The sequence below is a fragment of the Dermochelys coriacea genome, chromosome 7 (genome assembly GCF_009764565.3).
Source record: "Dermochelys coriacea isolate rDerCor1 chromosome 7, rDerCor1.pri.v4, whole genome shotgun sequence".
NCBI classification, from domain to species: domain Eukaryota; kingdom Metazoa; phylum Chordata; order Testudines; family Dermochelyidae; genus Dermochelys; species Dermochelys coriacea.
In genome coordinates this window covers 32,371,875-32,386,837 of record NC_050074.1, presented here as the reverse complement: position 1 = coordinate 32,386,837, position 14,963 = coordinate 32,371,875, and the positions used below count along the sequence as shown (strand labels likewise).

The 14,963-nt window shown below is 47.4% G+C and overlaps 1 protein-coding gene across 3 annotated transcripts; it reads left to right on the top strand.

Moving 5' to 3' along the window:
• The first annotated feature begins 4,713 nt into the window (after nt 1–4,713).
• Nucleotides 4,714–13,141, top strand: LOC119858713 (toll-like receptor 5). 3 transcript variants are annotated; one of them, XR_006282784.1, is made up of 3 exons: nt 4,802–4,992; nt 9,538–11,932; nt 11,999–13,141. XR_006282784.1 is itself a non-coding variant. In XM_038409978.2 (3 exons), the coding sequence occupies exon 3, from the start codon at nt 9,546–9,548 to the stop codon at nt 11,508–11,510; it is 1,965 nt and encodes a 654-aa protein (XP_038265906.1). In that variant the 5' UTR covers nt 4,821–4,992; nt 5,916–6,044; nt 9,538–9,545; the 3' UTR covers nt 11,511–13,141. The 3 variants fall into 3 exon arrangements, 2 of the variants coding, with proteins under 2 accessions (XP_038265905.1, XP_038265906.1); XM_038409978.2 differs by adding an exon at nt 5,916–6,044 and having other exon boundaries at nt 4,821–4,992; nt 9,538–13,141; XM_038409977.2 differs by having other exon boundaries at nt 4,714–4,992; nt 9,538–13,141.
• Nucleotides 13,142–14,963: the final 1,822 nt, after the last annotated feature.

The following is a 14,963-nucleotide window of genomic DNA, read 5'->3' as shown; positions in this document are numbered from 1 at the left end:
CAATCTCAGAGACCCCCCTGTCATGTATGGCTTCCTTGGTGCCTTGTTACTTGCAGGGTCTGAACTTCCCTTCCCATCTAGCAATAGCCTCCTCCTCTGTCCTTCCTGGATGTGGGCGCAAGAGCTTTTGCCTTTGCGAGCTGCCATGTGCTACAGCCTCTCTGTATTTCTCCATATCATCCCTTCTCCCCCTCCTGTTGTTTCACTTTGTGCGGTTTATAGAATCATAGCAACGTAGGACTGGAAGGGACCACAAGAGGTCATCTGGTCCATCTCCCTGCACTGAGTAGGAACCAAGTTTACCTTGACTATCCATGCCAAGTGTCTGTCTAACATGTTCTTAAAAACTCCAATAAGGGGATTCTGCCTGCTCCCTGTATAACCTGTTCTAGTCCTTGCTTATTGTTGGCATTAGAAAGTTTTTTCTAATACCTAACTTGAATCTCCCTGGCTGCAATCTAATCCATTTACTTCTCTTCCTACTTTGTGTGTACGTGGAGAACTACTAATCTTTAGAACAACCTTTTGTGTGCAAGTGTGGTGCCCAAAACAACACAGGGCTCCAGCTGAGGCCTCACCTCAAGTAGAGCAAGTACAATTACATCCTGTGTCTTACATATGATGCTCCTGTTACTACATCCCAGAATGACATTTGCTGTTTTTGCAACAGCATCACAGCCTTGAATCATATTCAACTTGAGATCCACTATGTTGCCCTCCAGTTCCTTTTCTGCAGTACTTCTGCCTAGCCAGTTATTCCCAGTTTTGTATTTGTGTGTTTGATTTTTCCTTCCCCAGTGTAGTGTTTTGCACTTGGTTTTTATTGACTTTCATCGTATTGATTTCAGACAATTCAAGGTCATTTTGAATTCTAATCCTGTCCTCCAGAGTGCTAGCAACCCTCTTCAGCTTTGTGTCATCTGGATATTTTATAAGCATACTTTCTACTGCATCATCCAAGTCATGAATGGAAATATTAAATAGTACCAGACTCAGGATAGACCCCTGCAGAATCCCACTAGATACGTCCTCCAAGTTTACAGCAAACCATTGATAACTACCCTTTGAGAAAAGTGTTTCAACCAGTTATGCACCCATCTTATAGTAATTTCACTTAGTAATTTTATATTTTCCTAGTTTGCTTATGAGAATGTCATGTGGGACTGTGTCAGAAGTTTTATTCAAGTCCAGATATATCACATCTACTGCTTCCCCTCCATCCCCTAGGATAGTTATCCTGTCAAAGAAGGAAATTAGGTTGGTTTGGCATGATTTGTTCTTGACAAATCCACGTTGGCTATTCCTTATAACCTTATTATCCTCTAGGGACTTACAGGCACAAATTATTAGACAATCAGTTTGTATCTTTTTCTGGGTATCAAAGTTAATCAGACTGGGTCTATAATTCCCCGGGTCCTCCATTTTCCCCCTTTTGGAAGATAGGTGTTATCCCCAGTTGTCTGAGACCTCACACATTCTCCCTGAGTTTTTGAAGATAACCACTACTGGTTTTCATATTGCTTTGGCATGTTCCTTAACTACCCTATGGTGCATTTAAGAAGGGCCTGCTGATTTGAATATATCTAACTTAGCAACATATTTTTTAACCTGTTCTTTCCCTATTCTGGAATGAGTTCTTCGTCCCCTTTTAATAATAACTGTATTAAGTATCTGGTCCCAACTAACCTTTTTAGTGAAGACTGAAGCAAAAAAGGCATTAAACACTTCAGCCTTCCCTGTGTCAGCCATTATTTGCTCTCCTTCTCCATTAAGTAATGGCCCTGCACTTTCCTTTATCTTTCTCTTACTTCTATTTTTGCAGAAAGGGAGATGCTGACCACAGTATGGTTGCTGTGTATGAAGGGAAATGCCTGCAGCGACCCTGCCCTGAAACCACAGGATTCTCCCATCTTCATTTTTCAGGGTGGGAATGGTGGAGTGTCATTCTGGTTTTGTAATAGCACAGTGCATGCACAGAATTTAAATCCAGTTTTCATCCAGGTCAGAGGTAATTGCCTGGGGCAGATTCTACCAATAAATAGGATTGGTTTGTCATATCCTTCAGAAAGATACAAAGGGGTGGTCTACATTGGGAACTTACAGCTGCATAACTACACGGAGAGATGCAGCTATGCTGACCTAATCTCCGGTGTAGATGGCGCTCGGTTGATGGAAGAATTGTTCCGTTGTCCTCACTACTGCCTCTTGGGAAGTGGATTAACTACACAGATGGGAGAACCCTCCTGTTGGTGCAGGTACTCTCTACACTGAAGTGCTATAGTGGTGCGGCCATAGTTGTAATGGTTTAAGTGTAGACATACCCTAAGTCTCACTTGCACCTGCCTCTTGGGTGGGGCATGGCAGCTGTTTATACAAAGACCACTCACCCAGTGCCAAGGATATGCCTGTACCGCAAATTAAGGTGTGACTAGTGTGAGAAAGCATACCGATGCTAGCTTTAGTCTAGAGTGTGCAGGTAACGACACCAGTGCAGACGTGGCATCATGGACTTCAACATGGGCTAGCCACTCAGATAAGTAGCCATGGTCCCTGGCAGGCATCTACTGGGATTGCTAGTCCATGCTGATACCTGTGCCACCACATTTTCATTGCTGTTGTTACCCATGCTAGCTATATGGAATCTAGAGGCGTATGTCTATCCTTGCTACACTTGCACCTTAATCAGTGGTGTACATACACGCTTAGATTCAACTGCCTCTGGGATCAGGCACCACAGCTGTTTATACAAAGACTGTTCACTGCTTGCTGAAATTACCTGCTTCTGGTGTAGAGAATAGCAAGCATTAATACTGTGCCAAAGCATCAGTTTAGGACAGGGAGTTAAAGGGGAGGGGCAACCCCCACCCCTGATCTAACTGGTACTATCAGGGGCAACTGATGACAGAACTGACCTAGGCTGGCATGTGGGTAGTGAGGTGCATTTAATGCTTCTGCGCTTGGGAAAAATGTCTTTAATCTGCATGAAGGGTTAGAACCGCAGCATTGTGTGTCTGCCAAAAAACTACGGCAGAGCAGCGGCAGCCACACCACCCAGCAAGGTAACCTGCCCCACAGCACCTCAATAGTATCAGCACTGCTGCTGAGGGGAGTGTGCCCCTACCCCGCTCCGTGCAGCACAGCACCCCTTAATGCCACACTGGTGCCGGCACTGACTCTGAGGGGATAGTGCCCCCCTACTGAGCCCACTCCCTGTACCACAGCGCCCCCTCACCACATATGGGGCATCTGCACTGACTCCAAGAAGAGGGTGTTCACTGCAATCTACACCACTCCCTGCAACACCTTTGCCCGGTCTCCCATCTAAATCCTGGCCAGACAACTCTAGGGGGTAACCAGCTCACAGCAGTCTAGCAGTTGGTTCTTTCTTTACTATCCACTCCAATGGCAGCAAGAGCTTCTTGTTTAGAAGGGGCCTTTTCATGGCTCCGTGGTGCTTCCTGTATTCCAGACGCCGGGCCCCTATGCAGTCAGAACATCCCTGGTTTCGTAACTTGGACCGATCCTGTTTGCTTCAGAGGACGGCACATGCCCCATGACCTGGCACTAGCTGAGGCTGTGATGAAAGGGCCACAGTTGGGTAACACTCCTGAGCATCCTGTAGTTACCCAGGGTCCCGGGACACTCTGTGCGCAGAGAGTTTAACTCCTTGTGCCCTGCAGCGCTGCTCAGGGAGGCAGGGAGATTCCAGGGTTGGGCAAGTGAACATGCTCTGACTATGAGTAAAGCACAACCTGGGAAAATACCAGTTCAAGGAGACAGAGAGTTTGGTTCTCCCTGGCCAGGCTCTCTCCTGGCATGACTGAAATATCAAGTGTTATCACAGAGCAGTCCCAGCTGCGGGTCTTGTCTCCTTTTCCTCCCTCCTAACATAGTGCCAAAACGTGGTCCTGGCTAGGGCCCCTGGTTACCATTCCAGTGTTGGAGCAGCATTTACCACTGGCATTGCAGTACACCTACAGATCCCAGATGAGATCAGGGCTACACTGGGCCGGGCACTGCACAGTCCTTCACTGAGACGGGGGCCCCATGGTATCAGTCGCTGCACAGACCCTGACTGAAATCAGAGCCCCATTGTATGGAGTGCTGCACAAACCCTGATCAAGACTAGGGCCTGCATTGTGCCAGGTGTTTCACAGACTCTGACTGAGAGTGGGGCCCCCATTGTGCTGGGGGCTGCCTATGCTTGATCGAGATTGGGGCCCCATTGTGCCAGGTGCTGTACAGACACACAGTAAGAGTCAGCCCTTGCCCCAGGACAATCTAAATAGACAAGGCAGAGGAACAATTATTCTTCCCATTTCACAGATGGGAAACTGAGGCCCAGAGAGGTTCAGTGATCTGCCCATGCGCACACAGGGAGGATGTGTCCAAGCCAGCAACAACCCAGGGATTCTCTAGCTTCATTCTTCAGGCTTGGAGCTGGTCACCAGTGGGAATGAAGAAGGAATCTGCCTCGGGACAGGATTGCACAAGGTTTTGGTCTGAAGCATCCTGAGGTCATGAGAGTCCAAGTCCAAATGGCCAGCCTTTCTCACATTTACTGGTATGAGTAGGAGACTGGGAGTCAGGACTCCTGGGTTCTATTCCAGCTCTGGGCAGGGAGTGATGTGTAGTTGTTAGAGCAGCAGGGCTGAGAGTAAGGCTGCGGCCCATTAACTCAAGAAGATATAAGGCCACTCACACCAGCTTGCTAGGGTGACCCGCAATCGTTCACAGCAAAGGCCTGAGGAAGCAGTAACTGCAGGAGGGGGCCCGGAGGGGAATTTCCCCCAACTTCCTATTTCGCAAGTTCCTGAACACCCGCTGAGTAAACAGCAACCGAGGTGGGGGCTGGAGCCTCCTGGGAGCAGCTGTCCTCTTCCATGGTGGGGGCTTAAATAAAGCTGGAGCAGACGGGTGGATGGCAAAGGGCACAGGTGGTGAATGCGGCTGCTGTGCAGTATCTCCAGCACGAATCCTCGCTCCCTCAGGGTGAGTAGAGGGTCTGGTAGGGATGGGGGAGATGCTGGGGGGGAGGGGGAGCTCTGGACAAGGATAGAGTAGGGTGCCTGCAGTGCAAGCTTCCCAGCCAGCATGCCTAGGTGCTGCCTTCTGAGTATGGCTGCTAGAGGGGAGCTCTGTCCTTGTGGTCCTCTGCTGAGATGAAGGGGCCAGTTATGGTCACCTGTTCCCTGGGAGCTGAGCTGAGACTGGTCACACTCATTTTTCATAAGCTACTAGGCAGTTGTTGGTCACTGCCAGCAGTCACTGCCCTGGAGAGGGAATCCAGTGGGCTCCCCATTCCCTCGACCGCACAGTGCCCTGTACCCAATCCCTGAGATAACCAGGATATGAGGACATTGATGGGAGGGAAAGGCACGCTCAGCTATCCTTGAGAGCCTCATGGCTTTACTTGTGCCTGCACCTTACAGCTGTAGCGCACAATAGAAATGGGTATTTCTAGAACAGAATTGCTAGAAGTCTAAATAATAAAATGGGTGAACTAGACTGCCTTGTATTAAATGAGGATATTGCTATAATAGGCATCACAGAAACTTGGTGGAATGAGGATAATCAATGGGATACAGTAATACCAGGATACAAAATATATCAGAAGGACAGAACAGGTCGTGCTGGTGGGGGAGTGGCACTATATGTGAAAGAAAACATAGAATCAAATGAAGTAAAAATCGTAAATGAATCAAACTGTACCATAGAATCTCTATGGATAGAAATTCCATGCTCTAATAATAAGAATATAGCTGTAGGGATATCTTACCAACCACCTGACCACGAAGGTGATAATGACTGTGAAATGCTTTGGGAGAATAGAGAGCCTATTAAAATAAAAAACTCAATAATAATATTGGGGGATTTCAATTATCCCCATATTGACTGGGTACATGTCACTTCAGGATGGGATGCAGAGATCAAGTTTCTTGACATCTGAAATGACTGCTTCTTGGAGCACCTTGTCCTGGAACCCACCGGAGGAGGCAATTCTTGATTTAATCCTAAGTGGAGCACAGGATCTGGTCCAAGAGGTGACTATAGCTGAACCGCTTGGTAATAGTGATCATAATATAATTAAATCTAATATCCCTGTGGCAGGAAAAACACCACAGCAGCCCAACACTGTAGCATTTAATTTCAGAAAGGGGCACTACACAAAAATGAGGTGGTTAGTTAAACAGAAATTAAAGGGGACAGTGCTAAAAGTGAAATCCCTGCAAGCTGCATGGAAACTTTTTAAAGACACCATAATAGAGGCTCAACTTAAATGTATACCCCAAATTAAAAAACACACTAAGAGAACACAAAAAGAGCCACTGTGGCTGAACAACAAAGTAAAAGAAGCAGTGAGAGACAAAAAGACAGCCTTTAAAAAATTGAAGTTAAATCCTAGTGAGGAAAAGAGAAAGGAGCATAAGCACTGGCAAATGAAGTGTAAAAATACAATTAGAAAGGCCAAATAATAATTTGAGGAACAGTTAGTCAAAGACTCAGCAAGTAATAGCATTTTTTTTAAGTACACCAGAAGCAAGAAGCCTGCTAAACAACCAGTGGGGCCACTGGACGATTGAGGTGCTAACAGAGCACTCAAGGATGATAAGACTATTGCGGAAAAATTAAATTAATTCTTTGCATCGGTATTCATGGCTGAGGATGTGAGGGAGAGTCCCAAGCCTGAGCCATTCTTTTTAGGAGACAGATCTGAGGAACTGTCCCAGATTGAGGTATCATTAGAGGGGGTTTTGGAAATTTTTTTTTGATAAACAGCAATAAGTCATCAGGACCAGATGGTATTCACCCAAGAGTTCTGAAGGAACTCAAATGTGAAATTGCAGAACTACTAACTGTAGCCTGTAACCTATCATTTAAATCAGCTTCTGTACCAGATAACTGGGAAGGGAAATCATGCCTCACCAATCTACTAGAATTCTTTGAGGGGGTCAACAAGCATGTGGACCAAGGGAATCCAGTGGATATAGTAAAAAGAAAGTTTTTCCACTGAATGCATCCGATGAAGTGAGCTGTAGCTCACGAAAGCTTATGCTCAAATAAATTTGTTAGTCTCTAAGGTGCCACAAGTACTCCTTTTCTTTTTGCAAATACAGACTAACACAGCTGCTACTCTGAAACCAGTGGATATAGTGTACTTAGATTTTCAGAAAGCCTTTGACAAGGTCCCTCACCAAAGGCTCTTATGCAAAGTAAGCTGCCATGGGAGGAGAGGGAAGATGCTCTCATGGATTGGTAACTGGTTAAAAGATAGGAAACAAAGAGTAGGTATAAATGGTCAGTTTTCAGAATGGAGAGAGGTAAATAGTGGTGTCCCACAGGGATCTGTTCTGGGACCAGTCCTATTCAACATATTCATAAATGATTTGGAAAAAGGGGTAAACAGTGAGGTGGCAATATTTGCAGATGATACAAAATTACTAAAGATAGTTAAGACCCAGGCAGACTGCAAAGAGCTACAAAAGAATTTCTCAAAACTGGGTGACTAGGCAACAAAATGGCAGATGAAATTTCATGTTGATAAATGCAAAGTAATGCACATTGCAAAGCATAATCCCAACTGTATATATATAATGATTGGATCTAAATTACCTGTTACAATTCAAGAAAGAGATCTTAGAGTCATTGTGGATAGTTCTCTGAAAACATCCACGAAATGTGCAGCGGCTGTCAAAAAAGCAAACAGAATACTGGGAATAATTAAGAAAGGGATAGATAATAGGACAGAAAATATAATGTTGCCGCTATATAAATCCATGGTACGCCCACATCTTGAATACTGTGTGCAGATGTGGTCGCCCCATCTCAAAAAAAGGTATATAGGAATTCGAAAAGGTTCAGAAAAGGGCAACAAAAATGATTAGGGGTATGGAATGGCTTCTGTATGAGGAGAGATTAATAAGACTGGGACTTTTCAGCTTGGAAAAGAGACGGCTCAGGGGAGATATGATTGAGGTCTATAAAATCATGACTGGTGTAGGGAAAGTAGATAAGGAAGTGTTGTTTACTACTGCTCATAACACAAGAACTAGGAGTCACGAAATGAAATGAATAAGCAGCAGGTTTAAAACAAACAAAAGGAAGTATTTCTTCACACAACGCACAGTCAGCCTGAGGAACTCCTTACCAGAGAATGTTATGAAGGCCAAGACCATAACAGTGTTCAAAAAAGAACTAGATAAATTCAAGGAGGATAGATCCATCAATGGCTATTGGCCACTATGGGCAGGGATGGTGTCCCCAGCCTCTGTTTGCCAGAAGCCGGGAATGAGCGACGGGATGGATCACTTGATGATTACCTGTTCTGTTCATTCCCTCTGGGGACCTGGCACTGGTCGCTGTCAGAAGACAGGACACTAGGCTAGCTGAACCTTTGGTCTGACCCAGTAGGGCCATTCTTATGTTCTTAAATTGGGAAAGAAAGAGAAGTTACCTGCTTGTGACCCCCAGATTGACATCTCTTGCCCTGCAACCCAGGATCCCAGACAGACCCCTTTCCACCTTAATTATCTGTGTCAAAGTAGTACCTAGGAGCGCCAGTCATGGCCCAGGGCCCCATTGTGCCCAGTGCTGTACAAACACCTCACTTGAGACCCTATCCAGCCCACAAAGAGTCCAGTTACTAGCACCACAGCACCCGGGATGGCCCTTTCTCTCCATATTCGACACAAGCCCAGGCTCTTAGTTAGAGCTGCTAAGAAAAAGCCCATTGTCTTTATTTTATTATTTTAATAAATTACAGTTCCTGTGGGAAGTTCTTGTTTCTTTGAGGAAAAAATTAAACCAAAAACTGGGAGCAATTTTTTCCAGTTTTCCATTAAAAAATATTGTTTTTCAAAAACCAAAAATGATTACCCAAAAAAACCACACTGAAGATGAAAAGTTGATTTTTAACCAAAAGTTGAACAACTTTTACCTAAAACCAACATTATTTTACTGAAACATTTTTCAGTTTCCAGGTTTTTTAATCAGACAAGTGGAAATTTTTCCATTAAATTAAAATTTTCCACCAAGTACTCAGTCTTGAACAAAAAGCCAAGTTTTGTCAGAAAAAAAAAATGTTTTGACAAAGTCTTAGCAGCTCTCATTTATGGAGACCCTTCTTGCTGTACCAGGGCGAGGCAGAAGCCCACTATCTATGGGTTTTATCTTGCAGTCTATCACAGTGGTGTCTGAGCAGCTTCCAGCTAAAATCAATAGTAGTAGACCAGTCCCCTTTTAGTTACCTTGCTATCTCTGTATAACATCAGTTCTCTTCGGGGGTTGTTAGTAGTAGGAATCAAACCTGGAATCTCAAGCAGGAACCTCTACACTTGGGCTAAGAGACAGCTTTATTACACCTGTAGCAGCCTCATCAACCGCTATATATCTCCCACCCATCACTGGTGGAGGCTAGCGTGCTGCACAGAATGGGTGTGGGTTGTATCTGCACTTAGCACCATTAGCAGGCACAGTATAAATGTCCCATTACAAGAGTGGGTGCTGTGGAGTAACATCGTTCTCACTCTTTGGCAGATTCCACCATGCTCAGACACCTTTGTCTCCTAGCACTCTGGCTGCTGGGCTCTAGTGCTGCCCTGGCTGACGTTCAGAGCTGTCATGCCTCCAGGGTCCAGGCTTCAGTGGTCTCCAGCTGCCAAGCTCAACACCATGAGACGCTGCCGGAAATTGACCCATCCACCCAGATCCTTCTGCTGAATTTCAACCTCCTCTCCAACATCTCAGCCTCCTCCTTCCCCAGGCTGGAGAGGCTCAGGAAGCTGTCTCTGGGTTGTCAGCTAGGGGGATCATTCTCCATTGGAGAGAAGGCCTTTGAGAAGGTGGCCAATATCACGTTCCTGGACCTCGGGGGCAACAGGAAGCTGAGCCTCCAACCCACGGCCTTGGCTGGCTTGCAGCAGCTTGAGGTGCTCCTGCTGGATGCCAATGGCCTTGACGAGACTGTGCTGGAGGGTGGCTACTTCCAAGATTTAGTGTCCCTCAAAAGGCTGGATCTCACAGGGAACCAGATAAAGAGGCTGAGACCCGATTCCTCTTTCCAAGGCTTGAAGCTGCTGGCTTTCCTCCAGCTCCGGCTCAACAGGATTAAGACAATCTGCGGGGAGGATCTGACCCACCTCAGGGGACGACACCTGTCTCTTCTAGATCTCTCGTCCAACCTTCTGTCCTATAGGGACCCTTGGTACAACCACTCCTGCCCCAGTCCCTTCCGCAACATCACAGTGGAAACTCTGGATGTCTCCTCCAACCCGTGGGATGTGGGTAGTGCTGAACGGTTCTTTAAGGTCATGGCGGGTGCCCAAATATGGCATCTGAAGTTGCAGCACTCGGGGGCCATTGGGAGGGGGTTTGGGTTCAATAACCTGCAGGGCCTCTCTGCCAGCACCTTCTCAGGGCTCAGCCGGAGCAGGGTCCTCTCTTTCGACATGTCTCACGGCTTCCTCTCCAAGCTGGGGCCTTTTGTCTTCTCGGGTCTCCCTGAGCTGCACACGCTGTGCCTGGCATCCAATCAGATCCATGAGATCTGTGGGGAGGCCTTTGTTGGACTGCAGCACCTCTGGTCCCTGGACCTCTCCCACAATCTGCTGGGGGAGCTGAACACGAAGACTCTCCAGAGCCTAAGCTCTTCCCCATTGCTGCACCTCAACCTCAAGTCCAACCACATTGGGGCCATCCAGCACAATGCCCTGGAGGGACTGAGGACCCTGCGGACGCTGAATCTGCAGGACAACGCCCTCTCACGCATGCTGTCAGGGCGGCTCCCTGCCCTGGAGCGCCTGCTGCTGGGCCAGAACAGGATCAAGGACACCTGGGGAATTGGGAAGCTTTCCACAAATCTGACCTTCCTTGACTTGTCTTCCAACCGCATGCAAGACCTGGGGGGGCTCTGGAATGAGCTGAGGGGCATCCCTGCCTTGCAGTTCCTGAACCTTTCACACAACCTGATCTCAAGGTGCTCTGAGCGCCAGGACAGAGCCATGCCCAAACGCAGCCAGCTCAGAGTGCTGGATCTTTCCCAGAACTTCCTGAATATCATCTGGAATGCAGGGGGCTGTGTGGATGTCTTCCACCATCTAGACAGGCTGACAGCCTTGAATCTCAGCAAAAACAACCTCCAGACCTTGCCTGATGGCCTCTTCCAGGGGCTGGTGACTCTCCAGGCTCTGGACCTGTCTGGGAACCTCATGGCCATGCTTCCTGATGGGTTGTTCCAGGACCTGAGCTCCCTGCAGGTGCTAGGGCTGCAGGGTAACCCCTTGGTGACCCTGTCACCATCTGTTCTTCAGCCACTCCAGGCACTGGCATTCCTGAATCTCCAGGAGGTCTCTCTGCTTTGCCACTGCAGCTTGCAGGACCTGGAGGCTTGGCTGCACTCCACCAACATGACCCTGAGTGCTGGGAAGGAAGGGGTCACATGTCTTGTACCCATCCCTCCCTTCCCAGGAATGCCCCTCCTTTTCTTCATCCAAAGCAGCTGTGTCCAGTAGTACAGCCCATGTTGTGCCCTGCTTTCCCCAGCATAGGATCCCACCTGTGCAGCTTTAAAAGCAGTTCTATGTGCTGTGCGCTTGGCACTGAACTGTGATACTTATGCAATCACAGGCTGTGATGCCCAGTCACCTTCAGCTGTGAACTAGTTTCCCAAAGGCATAAGCACAGCCTGGACTAGGAGTCAAAGCATCTTGGTTCGACTCCTAGTTCTGGGAGTAGAGTCTAGTAGTTAGAGCAAGGGGAAGGAAGTAGGGTCTAGTGGTTAGAAGGATGGGGCTGGGTTGGGGGTTCAGTTGTATTCCTGGTTCTGGGGGGTGGGGTCTCATGGATCAGAATAGGGGGGCTCAGAGTCATGACTCCTGAGTTCAGTTTCCGTTCTGTGGGGTCTAGTGGGTTGGAGCAGAGGGCTGGGAGTCAGGCTCCCTGGTTTCCAACTCCAGGAGGAGAGAGGTCTAGTGATTAAAGCAGGGGTGTTGGGAGTCAGGAGTCCTGGGTTCTATTCACAGTCCTGCCCCTGGTTGTACAACCCTGTACAACAATTCTCCTTTGCCCATCTTACAGTAGAGGCATTGGGATATTTCATAAATCTCTTGGGTGTTATAAAGTGCTCGGTGTCATTACCTTTGTTCTTCTAATGCCTGTAGAATGGGTTGAAATCCCTTACAGCTCCTGGCATGGCAGAAACTATGCTTTCTCAACCCTGGAGGATTATAGGTACACTATGGGCATTAGGAAGGGTCTGTTTAGCACAGATGCAGGTTAAATCACTAGCTACACTCCAGTCACTGGGGTCTTGTCTTTCTTAGGGAACAAGGTGTGATTTTAACACGTTAGCCCATATTTGTTAACTCACCCTGTTGACATGTTGAAATCATAGTGCAGACCAGGTAAGCTGCAATTTTAACACGTTAGCTTGTCAAGATAAGCCCATATTAAACCTACAACCACTTTGTCTATACTAGGATTTTAACATGTGTTTAAAAACACATCTTTTATCCCTACTTAGACCAAGGGATGCGCTCAGCCAAGGGGAGTGCTGGTATTATTCATTATTCTTATATTGTGTTAACGTAGTGCCTAGGGATCCTAGTCAGGACCCCTTGGTGCTTGGTGCGCAACGAACACAGAACAAAAAGTCCCTGCCCCTACTTCAAAAATGACCCTCAAGGCAGTGTGCTGGACAGTGACACAGGGGGCACTGGTACACCTACTCACAGTGCAGTGTGCCGTTTGCTTTCACAGCCTCTCACAGTGAAGCTGCGTGGTACAGGCAAAGGCCATGCTGGTGACACTGGAACAGCAGCAGCTGTATGCTGGCAAAAATACTATACTAAACTTTCAAGGGTGGATGTGGCCTTAGATTGCAAGCTCTTTGGGGCAGGGACCGTCTTTTAATTCTGCACGTGTACAGCACCTAACACAATGGGGTCCTGGTCCATGACTGGGACTCTATATGTCATCACAATAGACAACATAATTAATAACAATGTATGTAGACATGGTTGGGGCTTGCGGACGCGAGCTGGGATTTCATATGAGTGCTATTTCTTAAATGGTCTCTCTGAAATAGCAGTGTTGATTTTTTGTTGATACCTTTGCCAATAAAACCTCAAATTCTTAAATGCAATTTTAAAAGAACACAATAGTCTGGATTCATAGAGCCCTGGAATGTGCCAGGGCTGCAGGGAGAGCTACAAAGACATGGGAGTACAAGGGTTTAAGAAAGGAGAGGAAAATCAAGCAGGGGGAAAGCCAGCAGGAGACCGAGTTTGTCTGTGCAGGAGACCAAGCTTTCGCAGCAGCCAGTCCAAAAATGTGGAACAAAATCCTCTGGGAAACAAGGACCATCCCAACCCTGCTTGACTTCCACTCCTAGTGCCAGGCTCACTTCTCCAATCTGCCTTCTCTGACATGAACACAGAACAGACACAACCCTACCTAAACAAACCACTGCATGCAGGATTCTCCCCCTGGGAAGAGGATAAGAGAAAGAATGACTCCCATGGGGCAGATGTTAGTCATATTGCATAATGCAAAGATACTGCAGTGATGAGAGTGGGATAAAAGCCTGTGTATCTTACTGTTAAGAATAGGTTCCTGCTATTCAGCCCTGAATTTCCCTCTTGTCAATTTCAGCCACTTGCTCCCAGCCACACTCCTTGAATGCCCCTCAACAAGCCCTTCATTTGTCTCAGCCTTTGTCCTTTTCCATGCCTTTCAGTCAGTTCTCACCCAAGCTTAGACGTATTGAACAATTTTTATTTTTAACTCATGAGTCAGTCCCTCCAGCCATTTTTGGCTGTTCTTCTCTTAGAACATCTTCCGATCTGACATCATTCTCTCTGGCAGGAAGGGGACCCAGAAGTGAATAGAGTTCCTAGAGCCACACAGAAGGGCTAACTCTGCCTTGCTTCAGGCCTATTTGGTCCCCATGTATGCGATGAATCCCCAAAGGGAATCCATCTAATAAACCAGAAGTCCTCCCCCTCCTCAGAGGGGAAGGACAAAAAAATCCAACATGGGGATCAACTAATTCTGGTGGGCAACAAATGAAAAAGACAGGAATGGGAGTGAGGGTTGTATATTTACAAGCAAAGTTCCAGAGGGGGCACTGCGCAGAGGACCCCAAACAGCAGCCATTACTTCTCAAAAGAGTCCAGGGAGCTAATGGGCACTGCCCAGAGGAACTCTGCCCAGAGACATGAATGGACAAGTGCACAAATTTGAGCCCCACAGTCATGTTTGCAAGGAACCCCCCGTCCTACCCCCTCTTCCTTGATAGATACGTGGCCAACTCCCAGAGGAGGTTGATGAGAAGGTCCCGTGACTTCATGTGACCACGGATGGGGAGAGTGTAAATAAAAAGGTCTGGGGAAAAGTGAAGCCAGAACCTCAGCAAGAGGTTCTGGAGGAGGCAGGAAAATGACTGCAACCTGGTGCACAGTAAATATGCATGCGTCAAGGTTTCCCTCTCGCCACAAGAAAAACAAGTGTTGGGGAGTCTTAAAACTGCATCAGCAATGTGTCCGAGCTCATGGCTCCATGGTGGAGCTGCCAACCTATAACGCCAGTGGGCTGTGGAACCAAGGTGGAATACAGGCTGGCCCATCGGGGCTCCTAGCCCTCCACAGATGGCAAAAGGACAGTTCATATCAGGACAGGACATAAGAGCGAGGATAGTTTGGAGCTCCAGCTTCTGTAGTTGTTCCTGTGATGCAGCTCGGAAGCGGAGCTCATGTGGGAGGTTTGAAGCAGCTGGCTTGCAGGGCAAGGGCCAGGAGATACAGGCGGGTGGGGAACACCCTGCTGCAGGACTCACTCAAGGAAAGATACAGAGGCAGGGGGCAGGGCAGCCTTTACATCCTGGAGCATGAGGTGAGGGACACATGGGGTGGGCAACCACATACGCTCGGAGAGTGTACAGTATCCACCTAGACCTGCTGACTGTA